Below are 21,086 nucleotides of genomic sequence, written 5' to 3' on the forward strand. Positions count from 1 at the left end.
GAATGCACTGTACATATAGTTATATTTGTATATTACAGGTTTTTTCATCTAAGAATGTGACAAAAACCTGACTGGGGTATCTGCTTTTTAACAAGCTAACTACAAAGCTACGCTGCGTTTTTTTGGGGGGACTAAAAAGTGTCACTACACTGCTGTCTGTTTAAAAAATATACACAAATAAAAAAGCTGAGACTGCTGGTTTGTAAATAGACAACACAATAGGATGTGGCATGAAACCAATGCCACTTAACAATGTTATGTTACGTACTATATACCGTATACATGACTGTATAGGATTTGTGATTACCTTGTCTTAATCTTTTTCAATAACAGGTTTCTTTTTTATTTCAAACCACACTTTTGGTAGTTTGTTAATGGTATACGGTATTCTGTATGTAACGGGCATTTAGAAAATCTCAATAAAGTCTTGTTCGGTGACATTTCCCCCCTGTACCTTTACTTGATGTTGACTTATTCAGCTTGGTCTACATGCACAGAGAGACATCACTTCACACCAAAACAACTAAAACAACACAGGAACTTAGCCTGGACATAGCTTACATGAAATAAGGAAGTAAACGGCCAGCTACTTCTCGTTAAAACCACATAAATAGCTTTGTAGAACTAATCTTTCTAGGAAACGCATATTGTCAAATCTCATCCAATATGGAAGCAAACTATTGTAAGATAAGCACAAGAGGCTGGAAAAAGCCCAGAGCAGTGCCCTTAAATCGTGTAAAAGATTAAGTGACTTGCTCAAGGGCACAACGGCAGCAGGCGGCCCATGAGGTTCTGATGTCAGCAACTCTGTGGTTGCCGGCACACTCCCACCAGATTTCCCCATCAGCCCTGAGATTCAAACCGGCAACCCTTCGGTTACCCGACTACCTCTCTAAACCTCAACCTCTTTCTACTACTACAGACATAACCCACACAACGACTACTTCCATGTATGAATGTTACAGAATGTACCTTTTAAAATGTTATGTACTCTATTCATTTTTCATTTCTATCTTTCCATCTGAAAAGCAGTTCAAAGCAGCATCTACATGTGTGACAGATATCTATCTGTATGTTTGATGGTGTTTCCCTCACCCACACTCATTCCCAGACATTTAGTTATAGGGCCATTACAGGAAACCCACATTCACACCTCAGCCTGCTCAATGCAGCAATGCAAAGAAAATAGTTATCTAGAGCACACCTTACTAGAAAAAAGTTGCAATCATTGGTACAAATAATAGAGTAGAGAAAAAGAGTCGTTTCCCGGCCAGACTGTTTCAACCAGCACACACGTTATCACCAGAGGGAAGGTTACAGCATTCAATCTGTACATCAGAAAAGAAGAGATTGGGGTAAATAACATATATTTTAACTTCATCATAGCCTGCTTATAGACATACAGCCTACAAATATGCACACAGGCACAGACAGTCTGTGAAGGGGTGTTAGCCTCACAGGAACTACAAAATGGGGTCTGTCAATAGGGGGTGTCAGTATTTAGCAGATGGTGGTGGGTGATGTGTGAGATCATATGGATTGTGGTTTGATTCTGGTTAGGATTAAAGACGATGTAGAAATAGTCTTTAGATCCATTTACAGTTCTGTGCTTGAATCATTTTTTGGGATCTGTCAATACATACATTCTGAGGGGAAAAGTATGGTTTGAAAATGTTATGTTTCATTTTTATATATATATATTTTTTAAAGAAGACATTGTATTAGAACATTAATATGGCCCTACGGGGTAATAGCTTTTAAAATTAACAATGAGTGTGTCAAGGCTTTGTAGCTGTTGTTCTTTGAACCAAAGAAATGTCAGTCTTCAGCTTACATAACCTTGACAACGACAGTAATAAAGGCCTTGTTGTTAGACATAAGATTTCTGAAGATGTACTATAAGGGGCTGTTTCTTTGTAATCTCCATCAAGTATGTAAATTAGGTTAATTCCCACAGGTTGTTTCGAATTACACATTTCTCTTCATATCAGTCATCATAATGTTTTAAAATGTATCATTACACTCTGTGATTCATTTGAAACCATTGTAATTTATTTTAAATAATCATTAGTTAAAACACAGTTACCATGGAAACTGATAGATTACATGCTGCTAAAGTATTAAGTAATACAAGTATGATGCCATAATGATGTAAGTAGGAGGATGAGTGACAAATAATAGCGTTAACATTTGAAGTAACATACAATTTTATAATCTCTGGCAGTGTGCAGGTAACCATTCAGAACAAAAGGCATAGAATTAGGAACTAGAATACTAGAATGGACATTAACCTTCTAATAATGGGATAAAAGCCAGCCATTTTGGTCAGGGGGGATAAGGTATTGTGTATAATAATGAATTTGAAGAATATTTCTGCACGGTATGTTTTTTAGTTGGCTAGCCAGACAGTTTTAGAGGAATGATTCCATACATTTTTCAAATTCCATTCAAACAATGGAGTCAATCCACATCCATACACTGGCTGATATCAGTTGATGATAGGACTTAGACAAGTTGTAAATGCAACAAGTACGGATATGGTATCATATAATAGCACTCCTAGCTTTCCAAGAAAACAAAAACTGCTTCAAGTTTTATTGTCACGTGCACAAGTACAGTGAAATGCCTTTCTTGCAAGCTATTTCCCAACAACGCAGCAATTGATACCAGTAGTACTATAACATGAAGTAAAGTAGAACAAAAACACACTAGAAATAGAAATAATGAGAACACGAGAAAGTAAGTAAGCTATATACAGGGTCAGAGCCAATACCATATACAGTATACAATGTGCAGGTACACTGGAGTGGTAGAGGTACATACATGTACAGTGGGGCAAAAAAGTATTTAGTCAGCCACCAATTGTGCAAGTTCTCCCACTTAAAAAGATGAGAGAGGCCTGTAATTTTCATCATAGGTACACTTCAACTATGACAGACAAAATGAGAAGAAAAAAAATCCAGAAAATCACATTGTAGGATTTTTTTTTTTTTTTTTTTTTTTTTTTTTTTTTTATCCCATTTTCTCCCCAATTTTCGTGGTATCCAATCGCTAGTAATTACTATCTTGTCTCATCGCTACAACTCCCGTACGGGCTCGGGAGAGACGAAGGTTGAAAGCCATGCGTCCTCCGAAGCACAACCCAACCAAGCCGCACTGCTTCTTAACACAGCGCGCCTCCAACCCGGAAGCCAGCCGCACCAATGTGTCGGAGGAAACACCGTGTACCTGGCCCCCTTGGTTAGCGCGCACTGCGCCCGGCCCGCCACAGGAGTCGCTGGAGTGCGATGAGACAAGGATATCCCTACCGGCCAAACCCTCCCTAACCCGGACGACGCTATGCCAATTGTGCGTCGCCCCACGGACCTCCCGGTCGCGGCCGGCTGCGACAGAGCCTGGGCGCGAACCCAGAGACTCTGGTGGCGCAGTTAGCACTGCGATGCAGTGCCCTAGACCACTGCGCCACCCGGGAGGCCCTACATTGTAGGATTTTTAATGAATTTATTTGCAAATTACGGTGGAAAATAAGTATTTGGTCACCTACAAACAAGCAAGATTTCTGGCTCTCACAGACCTGTAACTTCTTCTTTAAGAGGCTCCTCTGTCCTCCACTCGTTACATGTATTAATGGCACCTGTTTGAACTTGTTATCAGTATAAAAGACACCTGTCCACAACCTCAAACAGTCACGCTCCAAACTCCACTATGGCCAAGACCAAAGAGCTGTCAAAGGACACCAGAAACAAAATTGTAGACCTGCACCAGGCTGGGAAGACTGAATCTGCAATAGGTAAGCAGCTTGGTTTGAAGAAATCAACTGTGGGAGCAATTATTAGGAAATGGAAGACATACAAGACCACTGATAATCTCCCTCGATCTGGGGCTCCACGCAAGATCTCACCCCGTGGGGTCAAAATGATCACAAGAACGGTGAGCAAAAATCCCAGAACCAACGAAGGTTGAAAGCCATGCGTCCTCCGAAGCACAACCCAACCAAGCCGCACTGCTTCTTAACACAGCGCGCCTCCAACCCGGAAGCCAGCCGCACCAATGTGTCGGAGGAAACACCGTGTACCTGGCCCCCTTGGTTAGCGCGCACTGCGCCCGGCCCGCCACAGGAGTCGCTGGAGTGCGATGAGACAAGGATATCCAGGCTGGGAAGACCAGGCTGGGAAGACTGAATCTGCAATAGGTAAGCAGCTTGGTTTGAAGAAATCAACTGTGGGAGCAATTATTAGGAAATGGAAGACATACAAGACCACTGATAATCTCCCTCGATCTGGGGCTCCACGCAAGATCTCACCCCGTGGGGTCAAAATGATCACAAGAACGGTGAGCAAAAATCCCAGAACCACACGGGGGGACCTAGTGAATGACCTGCAGAGAGCTGGGACCAAAGAAACAAAGCCTACCATCAGTAACACACTACGCCGCCAGGGACTCAAATCCTGCAGTGCCAGACGTGTCCCCCTGCTTAAGCCAGTACATGTCCAGGCCCGTCTGAAGTTTGCTACATAGCATTTGGATGATCCAGAAGAAGATTGGGAGAATGTCATATGGTCAGATGAAACCAAAATAGAACTTTTTGGTAAAATCTCAACTCGTCGTGTTTGGAGGACAAAGAATGCTGAGTTGCATCCAAAGAACACCATACCTACTGTGAAGCATGGGGGTGGAAACATCATGCTTTGGGGCTGTTTTTCTGCAAAGGGACCAGGACGACTGATCCGTGTAAAGGACAGAATGAATGGGGCCATTTATCGTGAGATTTTGAGTGAAAACCTCCTTCCATCAGCAAGGGCATTGAAGATGAAACGTGGCTGGGTCTTTCAGCATGACAATGATCCCAAACACACCGCCCGGGCAACGAAGGAGTGGTTTCGTAAGAAGCATTTCAAGGTCCTGGAGTGGCCTAGCCAGTCTCCAGATCTCAACCCCATAGAAAATCTTTGGAGGGAGTTGAAAGTCTGTGTTGCCCAGCAGAAGCCCCAAAACATCACTGCTCTAGAGGAGATCTGCATGGAGGAATGGGCCAAAATACCAGCAACAGTGTGTGAAAACCTTGTGAAGACTTACAGAAAACGTTTGACCTCTGTCATTGCCAACAAAGGGTATATAACAAAGTATTGAGATAAACTTTTGTTATTGACCAAATACTTATTTTCCACCGTAATTTGCAAATAAATTAATTAAAAATCCTACAATTTGATTTTCTGGATTTTTTTTTCTCATTTTGTCTGTCATAGTTGAAGTGTACCTATGATGAAAATTACAGGCCTCTCTCATCTTTTTAAGTGGGAGAACTTGCACAATTGTTGGCTGACTAAATACTTTTTTGCCCCACTGTATGTATAGGGGTAATGTGACTAGGCATCAGGATATATGATAAACAGAGTAGCAGCAGTGTATATGACGATTTTATGTGAGTGTGTGTGCGTGTGTGGAGAGTGGGTATGAATGTGTGTGCGTGTTATATGTGTGTGTGAGCAAATGGTGTGTGTGCTTGTGTTGGAGGGTCAGTGTGAGTGTGTGTGAGTGAGTGTGTAGAGTCAGTGCAAAAATGTAAATAAAATAAAAGGGTCAACGCAAATAGTCTGTGTAGCCATTTTGTTAGCTATTTAGCAGTCTTATGGCTTGGGGGATAGAAGCTGTTCCGGAGTCTGTTGGTGTCAGACTTGTTGCTCCGGTACCACTTGGTGTGCCAAAAGGAGAGAGAAGAGTCTATGGCTTGGGTGGCTGGAGTCTAACAATTTTCTGGGCCTTCCTTTCACATTGCCTCATATTGAGGTCGTGGATGGCAGGTAGCTCGGCCCCAGTGATGTACTGGGCTTTCCGCACCACCCTCTATAGTGACATTTATGGTCTGTTTACATACATACTGAACAAAAAGATAAACGCAACATGCAACAACTTCAATGGTTTTACTGAGTTACAGTTCATAAGGAAATCAGTCAATGGAAAAAAATTTGTTAGACCCTAATCTATGGATTTCACATGGCTGGGCCTTAGAGGGCATAGGCACAACCACTTGGGAGCCAGGACCACCCACTGGGGAGCCAGGCCCAGCCAATCAGAATGAGTTTTTCCCTACAAAAGGGCTTTATTACAGACAGAAATACTCCTCAGTTTCATCAGCCGTCCGGGTGGCTGGTCTCAGTGTATTTTAGAGGCTACTTATACAGAAACTTTACATAAAACCCGTATAAACTGTATTTATAATTCTATGTTCATATTTTAGGTTGACAATAGGATGCACACAATACAGCATTGATTGTTAACTAACATCAGTCTAATTGGAATGAATGGCAGTAGAGGCATAATCCTGTTCCATTACTACTAGGGCTATGACAATAGGATGCACACAATACAGCATTGATTGTTAACTAACAATTCACACCATCCTTTTTTCCTCAGTAAGATGAATACAACCGAGGCCACCAGCGCAGACGATTACAGTGGCGATGACTACTATGGCAGCCCCTGTAGCACTGGCACCAGTCTAACCCAAGGGTCCAACTACCAGCCCATTCTCTTCTACCTGGTGTTCACCCTGGGTCTGACAGGCAACAGTCTGGTGCTCTGGGTCCTCCTCAAGTACATGAAACTGAAGACCATGACAGACATCTGTCTGCTGAACCTAGCCCTATCTGACCTGCTCCTCGCCCTCTCCCTGCCTCTTTGGGCCTACCACGCCCAGGGTCATGAGTTTGAAGGGGACAGTCCGTGTAAGATCATGACTGGTGTCTACCAGGTGGGCTTCTACAGCAGCATCCTGTTTGTGACCTTGATGAGTGTGGATCGCTACCTGGCCATCGTTCACGCCGTGGCCGCCATGAGGGCCAGGACGCTGCGCTATGGAGCGCTGGCGAGCATCATCGTCTGGGTAGCGTCCATCGGCGCTGCTCTCCCTGAAGCTATCTTCGCAGCAGTAGTGTGGGAGGATGACGAGGACAGTGGTTCAAGTTGCCAGCGGGTTTACCCAGAGGACACAGAGAAGACATGGAAGTTGTTACGGAACTTTGGTGAAAACGGAGTTGGGCTCGTCCTATGTCTGCCCATAGTGGTCTTTTGTTACATCAGTATTCTCACTGTACTACAGAGGTTAAGGAACTCCAAAAAAGACAGGGCCATGAAACTGATATTCGCCATCGTGGGTGTGTTTGTAGTCTCCTGGGTCCCTTACAACGTTGTGGTTTTCCTCCAGACCCTTCAGATGTTTGACATTGGGAATAGCTGTGAGGCTTCAACGCAGCTTGATACAGCTATGGAGGTGACAGAAACCATAGCGCTGGCTCACTGCTGTGTCAACCCAGTCATTTATGCTTTTGTAGGAGAGAAATTCAGAAAGTGTTTGGGCACTGTGCTCTCTAGATATCCACTGTGTAAAAAGCTCAGGAAACATGCAATGGTGAGCAGCAGAGGATCAGAAAACGAGACTTCTAACACAGCTGTGTGATTGTACTGCTGAAAGACAATACTTCCACTGCTGAAAACCTGTTTGATGCATTTTCATTGAGCAGAAGACCAATTTCTGTTCATATGGAATAATTAAGTATTCTTCTGAACACAGACTTGCATTTAAATTAAGTGTAACTGTATAATATTTAACTTTAAATGTATTTTGATGAGCTCTGACTATTTGCAAAAGGGTGATGGGCTGTTTATGTTTTGATTACCCATGTACTTATTTCATGTACAGTACATTCCTGCACAAAATTTTGCTATAGCATAATATCAATATGTTTTGCATAGAGATTATCTAAACTTTAATTCTTATTGTATGCACACATTTTTGTTATACCATTAAAACACAACCATGAGCAGGGTTGTGGCCAGAGGACTGCTGCTTGATGGCCAGTGGCTATCTGGCTACTCATTGGCTACATTTTCTGGCCAAATATTATTTTGGTAGAATTTTGACCGTCCTTTGATTGAGGACCTGTTTTGGTATTAACTTGAACTTGGACTTCGAGTCAGGAATTTGAACTTTTGTTGGCTGAGTAGGTATTTGTGTTCCTTTCTGGAGGGTTTTCTCAATAAATCAACCTGTGAATTTTGTTGTACTCAAACATATTTGTTCTGCATTGTGTTGTCATTTTATGCTGCTGCTGTATACCCCTATACTCCAGTCTGCTCCACAATATATTTTATTCAGTTGAAGATGCTAAATTCAAAGATGAGACTGCTACAGTGGGGCAAAAAAAGTATTTAGTCAGCCACCAATTGTGCAAGTTCTCCCACTTAAAAAGATGAGAGAGGCCTGTAATTTTCATCATAGGTACACTTCAACTATGACAGACAAAATGAGAAAGAAAAATCCAGAAAATCACATTGTAGGATTTTTTATGAATTTATTTGCAAATTACGGTGGAAAATAAGTATTTGGTCAATAACAAAAGTTTCTCAATACTTTTTTATATACCCTTTGTTGGCAATGACAGAGGTCAAACGTTTTCTGTAAGTCTTCACAAGGTTTTCACACACTGTTGCTGGTATTTTGGCCCATTCCTCCATGCAGATCTCCTCTAGAGCAGTGATGTTTTGGGGCTGTTGCTGGGCAACACGGACTTTCAACTCCCTCCAAAGATTTTCTATGGGGTTGAGATCTGGAGACTGGCTAGGCCACTCCAGGACCTTGAAATGCTTCTTACGAAGCCACTCCTTCGTTGCCCGGGTGGTGTGTTTGGGATCATTGTCATGCTGAAAGACCCAGCCACGTTTCATCTTCAATGCCCTTGCTGATGGAAGGAGGTTTTCACTCAAAATCTCACGATAAATGGCCCCATTCATTCTTTCCTTTACACGGATCAGTCGTCCTGGTCCCTTTGCAGAAAAACAGCCCCAAAGCATGATGTTTCCACCCCCATGCTTCACAGTAGGTATGGTGTTCTTTGGATGCAACTCAGCATTCTTTGTCCTCCAAACACGACGAGTTGAGTTTTTACCAAAAAGTTCTATTTTGGTTTCATCTGACCATATGACATTCTCCCAATCTTCTTCTGGATCATCCAAATGCTCTGTAGCAAACTTCAGACGGGCCTGGACATGTACTGGCTTAAGCAGGGGGACACGTCTGGCACTGCAGGATTTGAGTCCCTGGCGGCGTAGTGTGTTACTGATGGTAGGCTTTGTTACTTTGGTCCCAGCTCTCTGCAGGTCATTCACTAGGTCCCCCGTGTGGTTCTGGGATTTTTGCTCACCGTTCTTGTGATAATTTTGACCCCACGGGGTGAGATCTTGCGTGGAGCCCCAGATCGAGGGAGATTATCAGTGGTCTTGTATGTCTTCCATTTCCTAATAATTGCTTCCACAGTTGATTTCTTCAAACCAAGCTGCTTACCTATTGCAGATTCAGTCTTCCCAGCCTGGTGCAGGTCTACAATTTTGTTTCTGGTGTCCTGTGACAGCTCTTTGGTCTTGGCCATAGTGGAGTTTGGAGTGTGACTGTTTGAGGTTGTGGACAGGTGTCTTTTATACTGATAACAAGTTCAAACAGGTGCCATTAATACAGGTAACGAGTGGAGGACAGAGGAGCCTCTTAAAGAAGAAGTTACAGGTCTGTGAGAGCCAGAAATCTTGCTTGTTTGTAGGTGACCAAATACTTATTTTCCACCGTAATTTGCAAATAAATTCATTAAAAATCCTACAATGTGATTTTCTGGATTTTTTTGGTCATTTTGTCTGTCATAGTTGAAGTGTACCTATGATGAAAATTACAGGCCTCTCTCATCTTTTTAAGTGGGAGAACTTGCACAATTGGTGGCTGACTAAATACTTTTTTGCCCCACTGTATATCAATAGGTTCAAATCTTCTTTACAGTAGGTTTACTTTGAATGGTTTTGATCCAGAAAACTCACATATCAATCTAGTCATCATAGAATTTATTTCAATTGTTCAAAGACAGGAATTATATCAGCAGTCACCATATTTTGAGAATTGAATGCTAGCAATGATGCTAGAACTAATGCATCTCTCAGTCATGATGCAAAATTATTTCAAAGTGTCCAGCTAACTACTTCTCAGTAAAGTTAGTTGCTTGAGCAGCACTATGAGTTTGCATCATCTACAGGATATCCTGCTTGGTGGTGAACATGTCTGCAGCACAGATCAAGCCTTTGGGAGTAGTGACACTCCTCTGTTCAAATAAGATAATGCATTAATGATCTTAAAAAAGGGTCCACAGTGTTCAATAAACTACACCTGCAGCATGGATTCCTCCAGCTTCCTGTAGTGGTCCAAGCATTCATGATGCACAGGGGATGTGCAGGTACAAATGCATGCCATTTGGATTTAAATCTGCATTCAGCAATGCAGTATAGTTTGGCCACATCTACCCCACACCACATCCACCCCCACCAAAGACATCTGTTGGAGAAAAAAAAACTGCAGACATAGGTTCCCTTAATAACCCAACTTGTTACGAGTCCCTGCAGCCCCCGGAACTACTGTCACACCAGTGTGTATAACCCTCAGACAGACAACTCAACCCAGATTAACAGTGAGTATATTATGCTTACTGTATGTGAGGGTTGGCTTCAGGATGCTTTGCAAAAGTTACTCTGCTGTGCATAGTGTTGTACAGTATCTTGAATCTTCAACATAGTGTCTCTGCAGACATCAGGCTAATAACATTCAAGTTATTATTATTTTATACATTTTTTAACATCATTTTATTTGCAACTTTCATAAAATGAATTGCAGTCCTGTAATTAGCAATGAATAATCAAAACAATTTCAGTGGTCATTTTTTACATTTTATTTCAGAGATGAATATCACTGGATATCCTGTTCACACCACGGCAGGGTGGGACTTTATATTTTTTATTTGACAAATAGCTCTATTTGAATATTAATAGTGTCATCAATTAATACATTTATCATAATAACTTATAATAATTACATCATTGCTGTAAATAATGTAATGTCATATGTTATGCTGTACAAAATGGGCCATTGATACATGCGCCTGTAATTGAGAAGCTCAAATCATTGGTAATGAATTTCAGGGGGAACACCACAACCATTCCCTTCAGCTCTGTGAGTGTTGAGAATGGGAATTCATCCAGTTATGCATATTAGAACTCATCCAGTTATGCATATGGGTAAGTAAAGGTCTAAAATGTCTTGACTTTTAGAAACACTAATTTTGAGGAAAGAGTGAAATTGGTGTTACAAGATTTCTGCCCCAATCTTCCAATCATGTTTTAAAAAATGAAATGTTGCTGATAGAAATAAAGTTGCATTTACTCCACTGTACTGTAAATATTGTTGTTGGTGGACCACATTTTGATAATAAGCACAACTTTCAGATTGTGGCTTTAAGAATGCTCATTCTTATCATTGCTGCTTGGTTCATTCTCCTCGTCTGATCTTTTACAGCACACATTTTGCAGACGCATTTGAAGTAACCACATACGACTACAATAACAATGACGATGGCGTTTGCAAGTACAAGGCACACGGAGCCAGCTTCCTGCCAGTGCTGTTCTCCCTCTTCTTCATCCTGGGGTTTCTGGGGAAAGTTCTGGTCTTGTGGGTCATCCTGCTGGGGGTGAAACTATGCAGCATGCCTGACGCGTGTCTTCTGAACCTGGCCTTGGCTGACCTGCTCCTGGTCTGCACCTTGCCTTTCCTGGCCCACCACGCTACAGATCAGCGGGTGTTTGGTGACGTCATGTGCAAAGTGGTCCTCAGCACCTACCACGTTGGCTTCTACAGTGGCATCTTCTTCATCACCCTGATGAGTGTGGACAGGTACCTGGCCATAGCCCATGCTGTGTACGCCATGAGAGCCAGAACACTGAAGTACGGGGCCATCGCTGCCATCGGGACCTGGCTGGCTGGATTCCTGGCCTCGTTTCCTGAGGCACTGTCTCTTAAAGTGGAGAAAAACAATGAGAAAGAAAATTGTCACCCGTCTATGATGGACACTCTTGGGGAATTTTTGGCCTTTTCAAAATGAACACACTTAGTCTGCTAATCCCCCTCGTCATCATGGGGTTCTGCTACACACAGATAGTGAGAAGGCTGCTCAGTAATCCATCCTCCAAAAAGCAGGCCATCAGACTCATTCTCATTGTGGTTGTGGTGTTTTTCTGCTGCTGGACTCATTTTTCAAGGCCTTGGAGTGAAGTGAGGTCTACTCAAGCTGTGAGAGTAGCAAAGCCATCAGACTCACTCTACAGATCACAGAGGCCATGGCCTACTCCCAAAGCTGCCTGAATCCCATCCTCTATGTGTTTGTGGGGCAGAAGTTTAGAAGGCCTCTCATAAGACTGATAAACAAGGCTCCCTGCAGGATGTGTCAGTTCATGAAGTACTACCTGCCCCGGGACTTCAGAGCCTTAGAGGACAGGATCTATTTACTCACAGACCACCAGTGTGGATGAGAGGTCTACTGCCGTGTGAACTTAACTGTAAAGACAAATACATCTGACATCACATCACCACATGTAAATACCAAATCCAGTGTCAAATACAATCATCCGGAAATAATAGGCTCTGATCCAGGTGCATGGCGAAGTCAGGAAATTGTCACTCATCTCAGAGTTTCCCATCAGGGCGATGATTTTTACAGAAATCAACCCAATCACTATAAATTCCACAAACCATTTAATTTCCCTTTGTATAGCATTTTGTCTAGTACAGTATGTCTATTTGAATGTCTATTTGAAGTTTTTGGCACATTTTGCAAAGTTATCTTTTCTTTTAAAATGTATTATAAATCTGCTAGCACACATACTGTACTGTATGTAAATACAGTAATACTTTTTGATTCTATGTAAATAAATGTATTACAGTAACTTCATCCCCTCCTGCATGAGGCAAATTAAAGTACTTCCAAGATAATGTAATCAAGATATACTCAGTGACCTATGTTCCCATGTGTCAGTGCTAGAGAATATGTGAATGATGGTGCCACCACAGACCAATATCTCTTACTCCTGTTAGCAACTTATCTCACCACAAAGAGTAACACTGCTGGTGCCTTACAATGTGTACACAAAATGTCATCCTAATGTGATTCACTGCAGTATTGTAACATGTTTTATATTGATCATTATAATGGGGATGCAGAGGACATTTAGATTATAACACATTTGTCTGCTTTACCTGCTATGATATTTAATACTTAAAACAGCGCTCTGTACAGAAGCACACACCAACCTTAAACCAACCTTTTTTTTATTGAAGTGAGCCAGTAAATACCTACAGTAAAACAATACCGGACTGGCTCTAACATTTTAGTGGCCCCCAAAACATGGAGCCAGTTAATTTCATGCAATTCTACACATTCTGCCATGGTGTGTGATAAATGTTGCAAGTTCTGCTATTTTTTTGTTCTGAAATTTTATAACACATTTCTTGAAATTCTACACACTTTGACATGGGGAAGAGAGAAGAAAAGTGCATTTAAAAGCAAATTTCCTGCAAATCAACACATTTTGTAATGACTTATGCCATGCAAATATGATTTCTGAGTGAGAATGACTAAGAAAACCTATGGTGGCCCCCTGGAGGTCAGAGCCCCTGGGCAAGTGCCCTGCATGCCCGGTCGGTCTTCGGCCATGACTACTACAAGTTTAGATAGCTGGCTAGACTAACTATCCAAAAATTGGTAGCTGACATGGCTATTGAGTGATTGTCAGTGACATAACAAGAGAAAAACTGCTGATGCACAACCAAATTTCAAAATTGTACCTGCTGTATTCTTACTCTCAATATTAAGTTGAGACCAGAGTTCCTAAACCTTATATATACACTGCTCAAAAAAATAAAGGGAACACTTAAACAACACAATGTAACTCCAAGTCAATCACACTTCTGTGAAATCAAACTGTCCACTTAGGAAGCAACACTGATTGACAATAAATTTCACATGCTGTTGTGCAAATGGAATAGACAACAGGTGGAAATTATAGGCAATTAGCAAGACACCCCCAATAAAGGAGTGGTTCTGCAGGTGGTGACCACAGACCACTTCTCAGTTCCTATGCTTCCTGGCTGATGTTTTGGTCACTTTTGAATGCTGGCGGTGCTTTCACTCTAGTGGTAGCATGAGACGGAGTCTACAACCCACACAAGTGGCTCAGGTAGTGCAGCTCATCCATGATGGCACATCAATGCGAGCTGTGGCAAGAAGGTTTGCTGTGTCTGTCAGCGTAGTGTCCAGAGTATGGAGGAGCTACCAGGAGACAGGCCAGTACATCAGGAGACGTGGAGGAGGCCGTAGGAGGGCAACAACCCAGCAGCAGGACCGCTACCTCCGCCTTTGTGCAAGGAGGAGCAGGAGGAGCACTGCCAGAGCCCTGCAAAATGACCTCCATCAGGCCACAAATGTGCATGTGTCTGCTCAAACGGTCAGAAACAGACTCCATGAGGGTGGTATGAGGGCCGACGTCCACAGGTGGGGGTTGTGCTTACAGCCCAACACCGTGCAGGACGTTTGGCATTTGCCAGAGAACACCAAGATTGGCAAATTCGCCACTGGCGCCCTGTGCTCTTCACAGATGAAAGCAGGTTCACACTGAGCGCATGTGACAGACGTGACAGAGTCTGGAGACACCGTGGAGAACGTTCTGCTGCCTGCAACATCCTCCAGCATGACCGGTTTGGCGGTGGGTCAGTCATGGTGTGGGGTGGCATTTCTTTGGGGGGCCGCACAGCCCTCCATGTGCTCGCCAGAGGTAGCCTGACTGCCATTAGGTACCGAGATGAGATCCTCAGACCCCTTGTGAGACCATATGCTGGTGCGGTTGGCCCTGGGTTCCTCCTAATGCAAGACAATGCTAGACCTCATGTGGCTGGGGTGTGTCAGCAGTTCCTGCAAGAGGAAGGCATTGATGCTATGGACTGGCCCGCCCGTTCCCCAGACCTGAATCCAATTGAGCACATCTGGGACATCATGTCTCGCTCCATCCACCAACGCCACGTTGCACCACAGACTGTCCAGGAGTTGGCGGATGCTTTAGTCCAGGTCTGGGAGGAGATCCCTCAGGAGACCATCCGCCACCTCATCAGGAGCATGCCCAGGCATTGTAGGGAGGTCATACAGGCACGTGGAGGCCACACACACTACTGAGCCTCATTTTGACTTGTTTTAAGGACATTACATCAAAGTTGGATCAGCCTGTAGTGTGGTTTTCCACTTTAATTTTGAGTGTGACTCCAAATCCAGACCTCCATGGGTTGATACATTTGATTTCCATTGATAATTTTTGTGTGATTTTGTTGTCAGCACATTCAACTATGTAAAGAAAAAAGTATTTAATAAGAATATTTCATTCATTCAGATCTAGGATGTGTTATTTTAGTGTTCCCTTTATTTTTTTGAGCAGTGTATATATATACAGTGCATTCAGAAAGTATTCAGACCCTTTGACTTTTTCCACATTTTGTCATGTTACAGCCTTATTCTAAAGTGGATTAAATAGTTTTTTTTCTTCATCAATCAACACACAATACCCCATAATGACAAAGCAAAGTTTTTTTTTTTTGGCAAATGTTTTAAAAATCAAAAACTTAAATAAATATTTAGACCCTTTACTCAGTGCTTTGTTGAAACACTTTGGCAGCGATTACTGCCTCGATTCTTCTTGGGTAAGACGCTACAAGCTTGGCACACCTGTATTTGGGGAGTTTCTCCCATTCTTCTCTGCAGATCCTCTCAAGCAACAGTATGTCAGGTTGGATAGGGAGCGTTGCTGCACAGCTATTTTCAGGTCTCTCCAGAGATGTTCAATCGGGTTCAAGTCCGGGCTCTGGCTGTGCCACTCAAGGACATTGAGACTTGTCCCGAAGCAACTCCTGCGTTGCCTTGGTTGTGTGCTTAGGGTCATTGACCTGTTGGAAGGTGAACCTTCACCCCAAGCTGTGGCAGCAAGGGACCGATAAAACCTGAGCGGTCTGGTGCAGCTTTTCATCAAGGATCTCTCTGTACTTTGCTCCATTAGTTTTTCCCTCGACCCTGACTGATCCTGTCTCCCAGTCCCTGCCGCTGAAAACATCCCCACAGCATGATGCTGCCACGACCATGCTTTACCGTAGGGAGGGTGCCAGGTTTTGTCAGACGTGACGCTTTCTGAATGCACTGTATATATATATATATATATATGGTCGGGGGGCCCCTAGCGGCCTTGGGCCCTAAGCGACCGCTGATGTAGCTTATACCTGGAACTGGCCCTGAAAGTAAGAAATTATAAACTGTCCTTTGGTATACTTAGTTCTGTTAGAATAGGCTCACCTACTACAGGGATTGTAGCTACAGTCTAAAACAGCCCAGTGACCTAAACACACAAAGATAGATAGCTGTTTACCTCTTCCTGTTGACAGGCCTGCTTAGCGATATAAAACCACAACTTCACACATATGACAATATCATTGACAACAAGGTATTTTTTGGGGTTGAGCCAGCCACACGGTTTTGTGTAATCTGAATATAGATAATGAAAATAAAGGAAGACAAGGCCAGAAGATTGTGCCAAGTAAACATTTTTACACAATTTTGCAATAAGCAGCATTACTGAACTGGTTTCAAAAAGAGCTAATTGCAGGCAGAGCTTTTAAATTTGTGGAAAGGTCATGCTCTGATACCGCTAATGTAATTACAGATAACCAACAAAGAACCCTAACCAAGGACAAAATCTAGAACACATGCTAATATTTTTTTTTAACTTACATTTCACTAAAAAGCATCAGATAAGTAAAAAAATTGTGATGGGTCTGCATTCAAAAGGATCCCGCCAAAAGATGACTTCTTAAAAATTAAAAACATTTTACTGAATCAGGATAGCATACAAAGATGTTTCGGGTTAACAGCCTTCTCCAGTGTGTAGGTAAAAAAAATATTAAATCAGGAACAACTTTTGCATATGAACAACCAGTGAGCAGCAGGTGCTTCTAAGGTTGCCAGTCAATTGCCAATCAGTGATGTGGCTCCTCTGGTCTACCTGTATATGTGTTACAATCACAAAGAAATACAAAATGACAGGATATGGGAGTGGGCAAAGGGCAATTGGGGGTATCGGGTAAAAAAAGGGATAAAAAACAATTCATGTGAGGGACACACACACTGTTTTTGTTTTATCGTTTGTATATCATTGTATTTTACATTTGTGTGGCTTTTGGCGCATTCACATACCCGATGGGACGCATTGGGAGATAATTTCTCTGTTTCCTACCGTCAAAACCATGATAATATGTAGAAGCTGGACAACAGTTTAAATTAAGCCTTTAAAATCGATAGATCAATATATCCCCAAGTAACCGAGCGGTCAGTTATACAGAGTGAGCGGTCAGTTATACACAACAGCGAACCAATCTGTGAGTAAAGCAACGCTGAGACTCTAACCCAACATACCATTGCTTCCCTTAGAGGAAAAGACAGTGTCACGACTTCTACCGAAGTCGGTTCCTCTCCTTGTTTGGGCGGTGTTCAGCGGTCGACGTCACCGGTCTTCTAGCCATCGCCGATACATTTTTCATGTTCCATTTGTTTTGTCTGATTTTCACACTCACATGGTTTCAATCCCCTAATTAGATGTTGTATATGTTCCCTCTGTTTCCCCCATGTCCTTGTCGGGAATTGTTTATTGTAAGTACGTGTGCATTGTGTGACTGGTGCGATACGGGTTTTGTGCCCATGTGTTTTTTGTTTTATGTATGCCGGTAGTTATGTTTATTAAACGGCTCCGGCTATTTACCAAGTTCTGCTCTCCTGCATTTGACTTCACTGCCACCAGTTACGCACCCCGTACAGAAATCCCGACCCTGCTATGGAGTCAGCAGGAGCAGGTGCCCCTGGTATAGGGGTCGAGGAGCGCATCCAGGAGCAAGCGATGATAATCCACCATCTCGGCGCCATCATGGATCAAGTTATCCAGACCCTGGACCGTTGGGAGAGACAGGGAGGTCCACCAGCGCTTTCAACAACGCAACCCGAACCTCCACTACTCACTCCTTCTGTACCCGGTCCCAGTGGGATGTGTCTCGCCCTTCACAGGGAGTATGATGGGACGGCAGCACGGTGCCAGGGTGTCCTGTTACAGCTGGACCTATACCTGGGTACCGTTTACCCAGCTCCCTTGGGAAGGGACAGGGTGTCCGCCCTCATCTCGTGCCTCTCAGGGAGAGCTCTGGAGTGGGCCAACGCTGTGTGGGGAGAAGGAGATGCGGCGTTGGAGGACTTTGCAGAGTTCACCTGCCGTGAACTGGTCTTCGACCACCCGCCCGAGGGTAAAGCGGCAGGTGAGCGCCTCTTACAGCTGAGGCAGGAGACGAGGAGCGTCCAGGAGTTTGCCCTAGAGTTTAGGACCCTGGCTGCCGGCGCGGGATGGAACGACAGGGCCCTGATCGACCACTACTGTTGCAGTCTGCGCGAGGATGTCCGTCGGGAGTTGGCCTGCAGAGACACCACCCTCATGTTGGATCAGCTGGTGGACCTGTCCATCCGGCTGGACAACCTGCTGGCTACCCGCGGACGTTCAGATCGAGGTCTGGTGGTTCCATCCCCTAGCACCCCCTCTCCTGAACCTATGGAGCTGGGAGGGGCGGTGCGTAGGAAGACCGGAGGGGGTTCCAGTTCGTGCACCATCTGTGGCTGCAGAGGACACACTGCCGGTCGGTGCCGGGTTGGTTCCTCTGGGGATCGAGGCAGCAGGCAGGGCGCTCTGGCGTCACCCCAGGTGAGTCTGCACCACTCTCATCCAGAGTCCTCTGTTGTCCAACTGTTTGTACCTGTTTGTTTCCCTGATTTCCCCCCGCATTCCCAGCATAAGGCGCTCGTCGATTCAGGCGCAGCTGGGAATTTTATTGACAGAGCGCTCGCTCTTAGTCTTATGATCCCCATTATCCCTGTGGCTAGACCTTTCCCAGTGCACGCTCTGGATAGTCGACCATTGGGTTCCGGGCTAATCAGGGAAGCCACTATCTCCCTGGCCATGGTGACGCAGGGGAGTCACGAGGAGAGAATCAGTCTCTTTCTCATTGACTCTCCTGCGTTTCCCGTGGTACTGGGCCTTCCCTGGTTAGCTCATCATAACCCCACTAATTCATGGCAACAGAGGGCTCTCACGGGGTGGTTGCGAGAGTGCTCGGGGAGGTGTGTAGGGGTTTCCGTTGGTGCTACTACGGTGGAAAGTCCAGACCAGGTCTCCACGGTGCGCATCCCCTCCGAATATGCCGATTTGGGTCTCGCCTTCTGTAAAATGAAGGCGACTCAATTACCACCCCATCGACAGGGGGATTGTGCGATAAATCTCCTGGTAGACGCTGCACTTCCCAGGAGTCACGTGTATCCCCTGTCGCAAGCGGAGACGGTGGCTATGGAGACATATGTCTCCGAATCCCTGCTTCAGGGGTACATTCGGTCATCCACTTCACCCGTCTCCTCGAGTTTCTTTTTTGTGAAGAAGAAGGATGGAGGTTTGCGCCCGTGCATTGATTATCAAGATTGAGGGGGGAAAGATAGAGGTTGGGATAAACTAGACCTGGGTGAGTAAGGGAGGGTAAGTAGGGGAGGTGGTGATACGCTTGGCTTGGGGGGGACAAGGGTGGGTAGGATGGGATGGTGGGACAAGCTTGGCTTGGGTTGAGTAAAGAGGGGAGAACAAGAAGGGGGTGGTGGAGAGGGATGGCTTTTATTTGGGATAGAGAGAGAGGAGGACTTAATTATACTCCAATGTAATTGTATTAATTTTTTTATGACTTGTCAACCCGTTGTAAAATGAATAAGACTTCTGGACAGATTAGGAAAGGATGTAGACTCATTATTATTCCTTATTTGTCATTACAACTAAGATGTAATGGTGGTTATTGGTGAGAATGGAGAGGGGCTTTATCCGGGGGATTGGGATGGCGTGACTGGGAGGGCATCAGACACTTGAGGTGTGCGTGGGGCCTCCACTCATCCCATTTTAGAGGACCCACTCACACTATGTAGACCCCCACCAGCCACTATACTTAATTTATAAGCTAATACAAACCAACCACAGTACTTAAGTGGCAGTCTTTCTTTAAAAGTATGTACAATGTCTGTAGCCACATTCTTTTTTCTTAGTACATTAGGAGAGGAGACGGCGCTATGAAGCCCTAAAAAGGCATAACGATGTTATTTTTATTTTTTTTTGTCTACTCAACACACATGCCCACACACTCTATATACTCTATGTAATGTATACAATAACTATGTATTCCATACTATGATCCTCCTATTCTATGGAATACTCATCGCCCTATGTCATGTTTTCTAATATATTTTGCATGGTCTTTAGTGAGATGGAACAGATAAGGTTAACTCCAACAAATTCCAACTTATCACATAACAGGCTCCACGATGGAGGAAAAAAAGCATATGGTTCTCAAACACCTAAACACCTAAACTTAAAAATCATACAATGTGATTTTCTGGATTTTTGTTTTAGATTCCGTCTCTCACAGTTGAAGTGTACCTATGATAAAAAATTACAGACCTCTACATGCTTTGTAAGTAGGAAAACCTGCAAAATCAGCAGTGTATCAAATACTTGTTCTCCCCACTGTATATAAATCAGAAATAAACAACAGTTGGACGGATCCTATAGCTAGACTCACCAACTCTAAAGCAACTATCAGCAGACACAAAAGAATCACTAAAAACAGAGCTCACCCAAGAAGAAATATTAGATACTGTTGAAACATTTGCACGGAGAAAAGCACCAGGAATGGATGTCTTTCCCATAGAATTCTTGATTTTGGGACAAAGTAGCCCCCCTTTTTGCACAAATGACAACACATACATTACATTCGGAAAGTATTCAGACCCCTTGACTTTTTCCACATTTTGTTACATTACAGCCTTATTCTAAAATGTATGAAATATTTTTTTCCCCCTCATCAATCCACACACAATACCTCATAATGGCAAAGCAAAAACAGGTTTTTAGAAAAACAGAAAAGGTATTCAGAGACTCGAAATTGAGCTCAGGTACATCCTGTTTCCATTGATCATCCTTGAGATGGTACATTCAGTTGCTTGGACATGATTTGGAAAGGCAAACACCTGTCTATATAAGGTCCCATAGTTGACTGTGCATTTCAGAGCAAAAAC

The 21,086-nt window shown here is 43.7% G+C and overlaps 1 protein-coding gene and 1 pseudogene across 1 annotated transcript; both read left to right on the top strand.

Annotated features, from left to right (window-relative positions):
- The first annotated feature begins 6,418 nt into the window (after positions 1 to 6,418).
- On the top strand, positions 6,419 to 7,456 carry si:cabz01093077.1 (C-C chemokine receptor type 4). The gene has a single exon (XM_038976206.1). The coding sequence runs from the start codon at positions 6,419 to 6,421 to the stop codon at positions 7,454 to 7,456; it is 1,038 nt and encodes a 345-aa protein (XP_038832134.1).
- Positions 7,457 to 11,099: 3,643 nt separating this feature from the next.
- Positions 11,100 to 12,409, top strand: LOC120031669 (annotated as a pseudogene).
- The last annotated feature ends 8,677 nt before the right edge of the window (positions 12,410 to 21,086 follow it).

The sequence above is a fragment of the Salvelinus namaycush genome, chromosome 37 (assembly GCF_016432855.1).
Source record: "Salvelinus namaycush isolate Seneca chromosome 37, SaNama_1.0, whole genome shotgun sequence".
Lineage (NCBI taxonomy): Eukaryota > Metazoa > Chordata > Actinopteri > Salmoniformes > Salmonidae > Salvelinus > Salvelinus namaycush.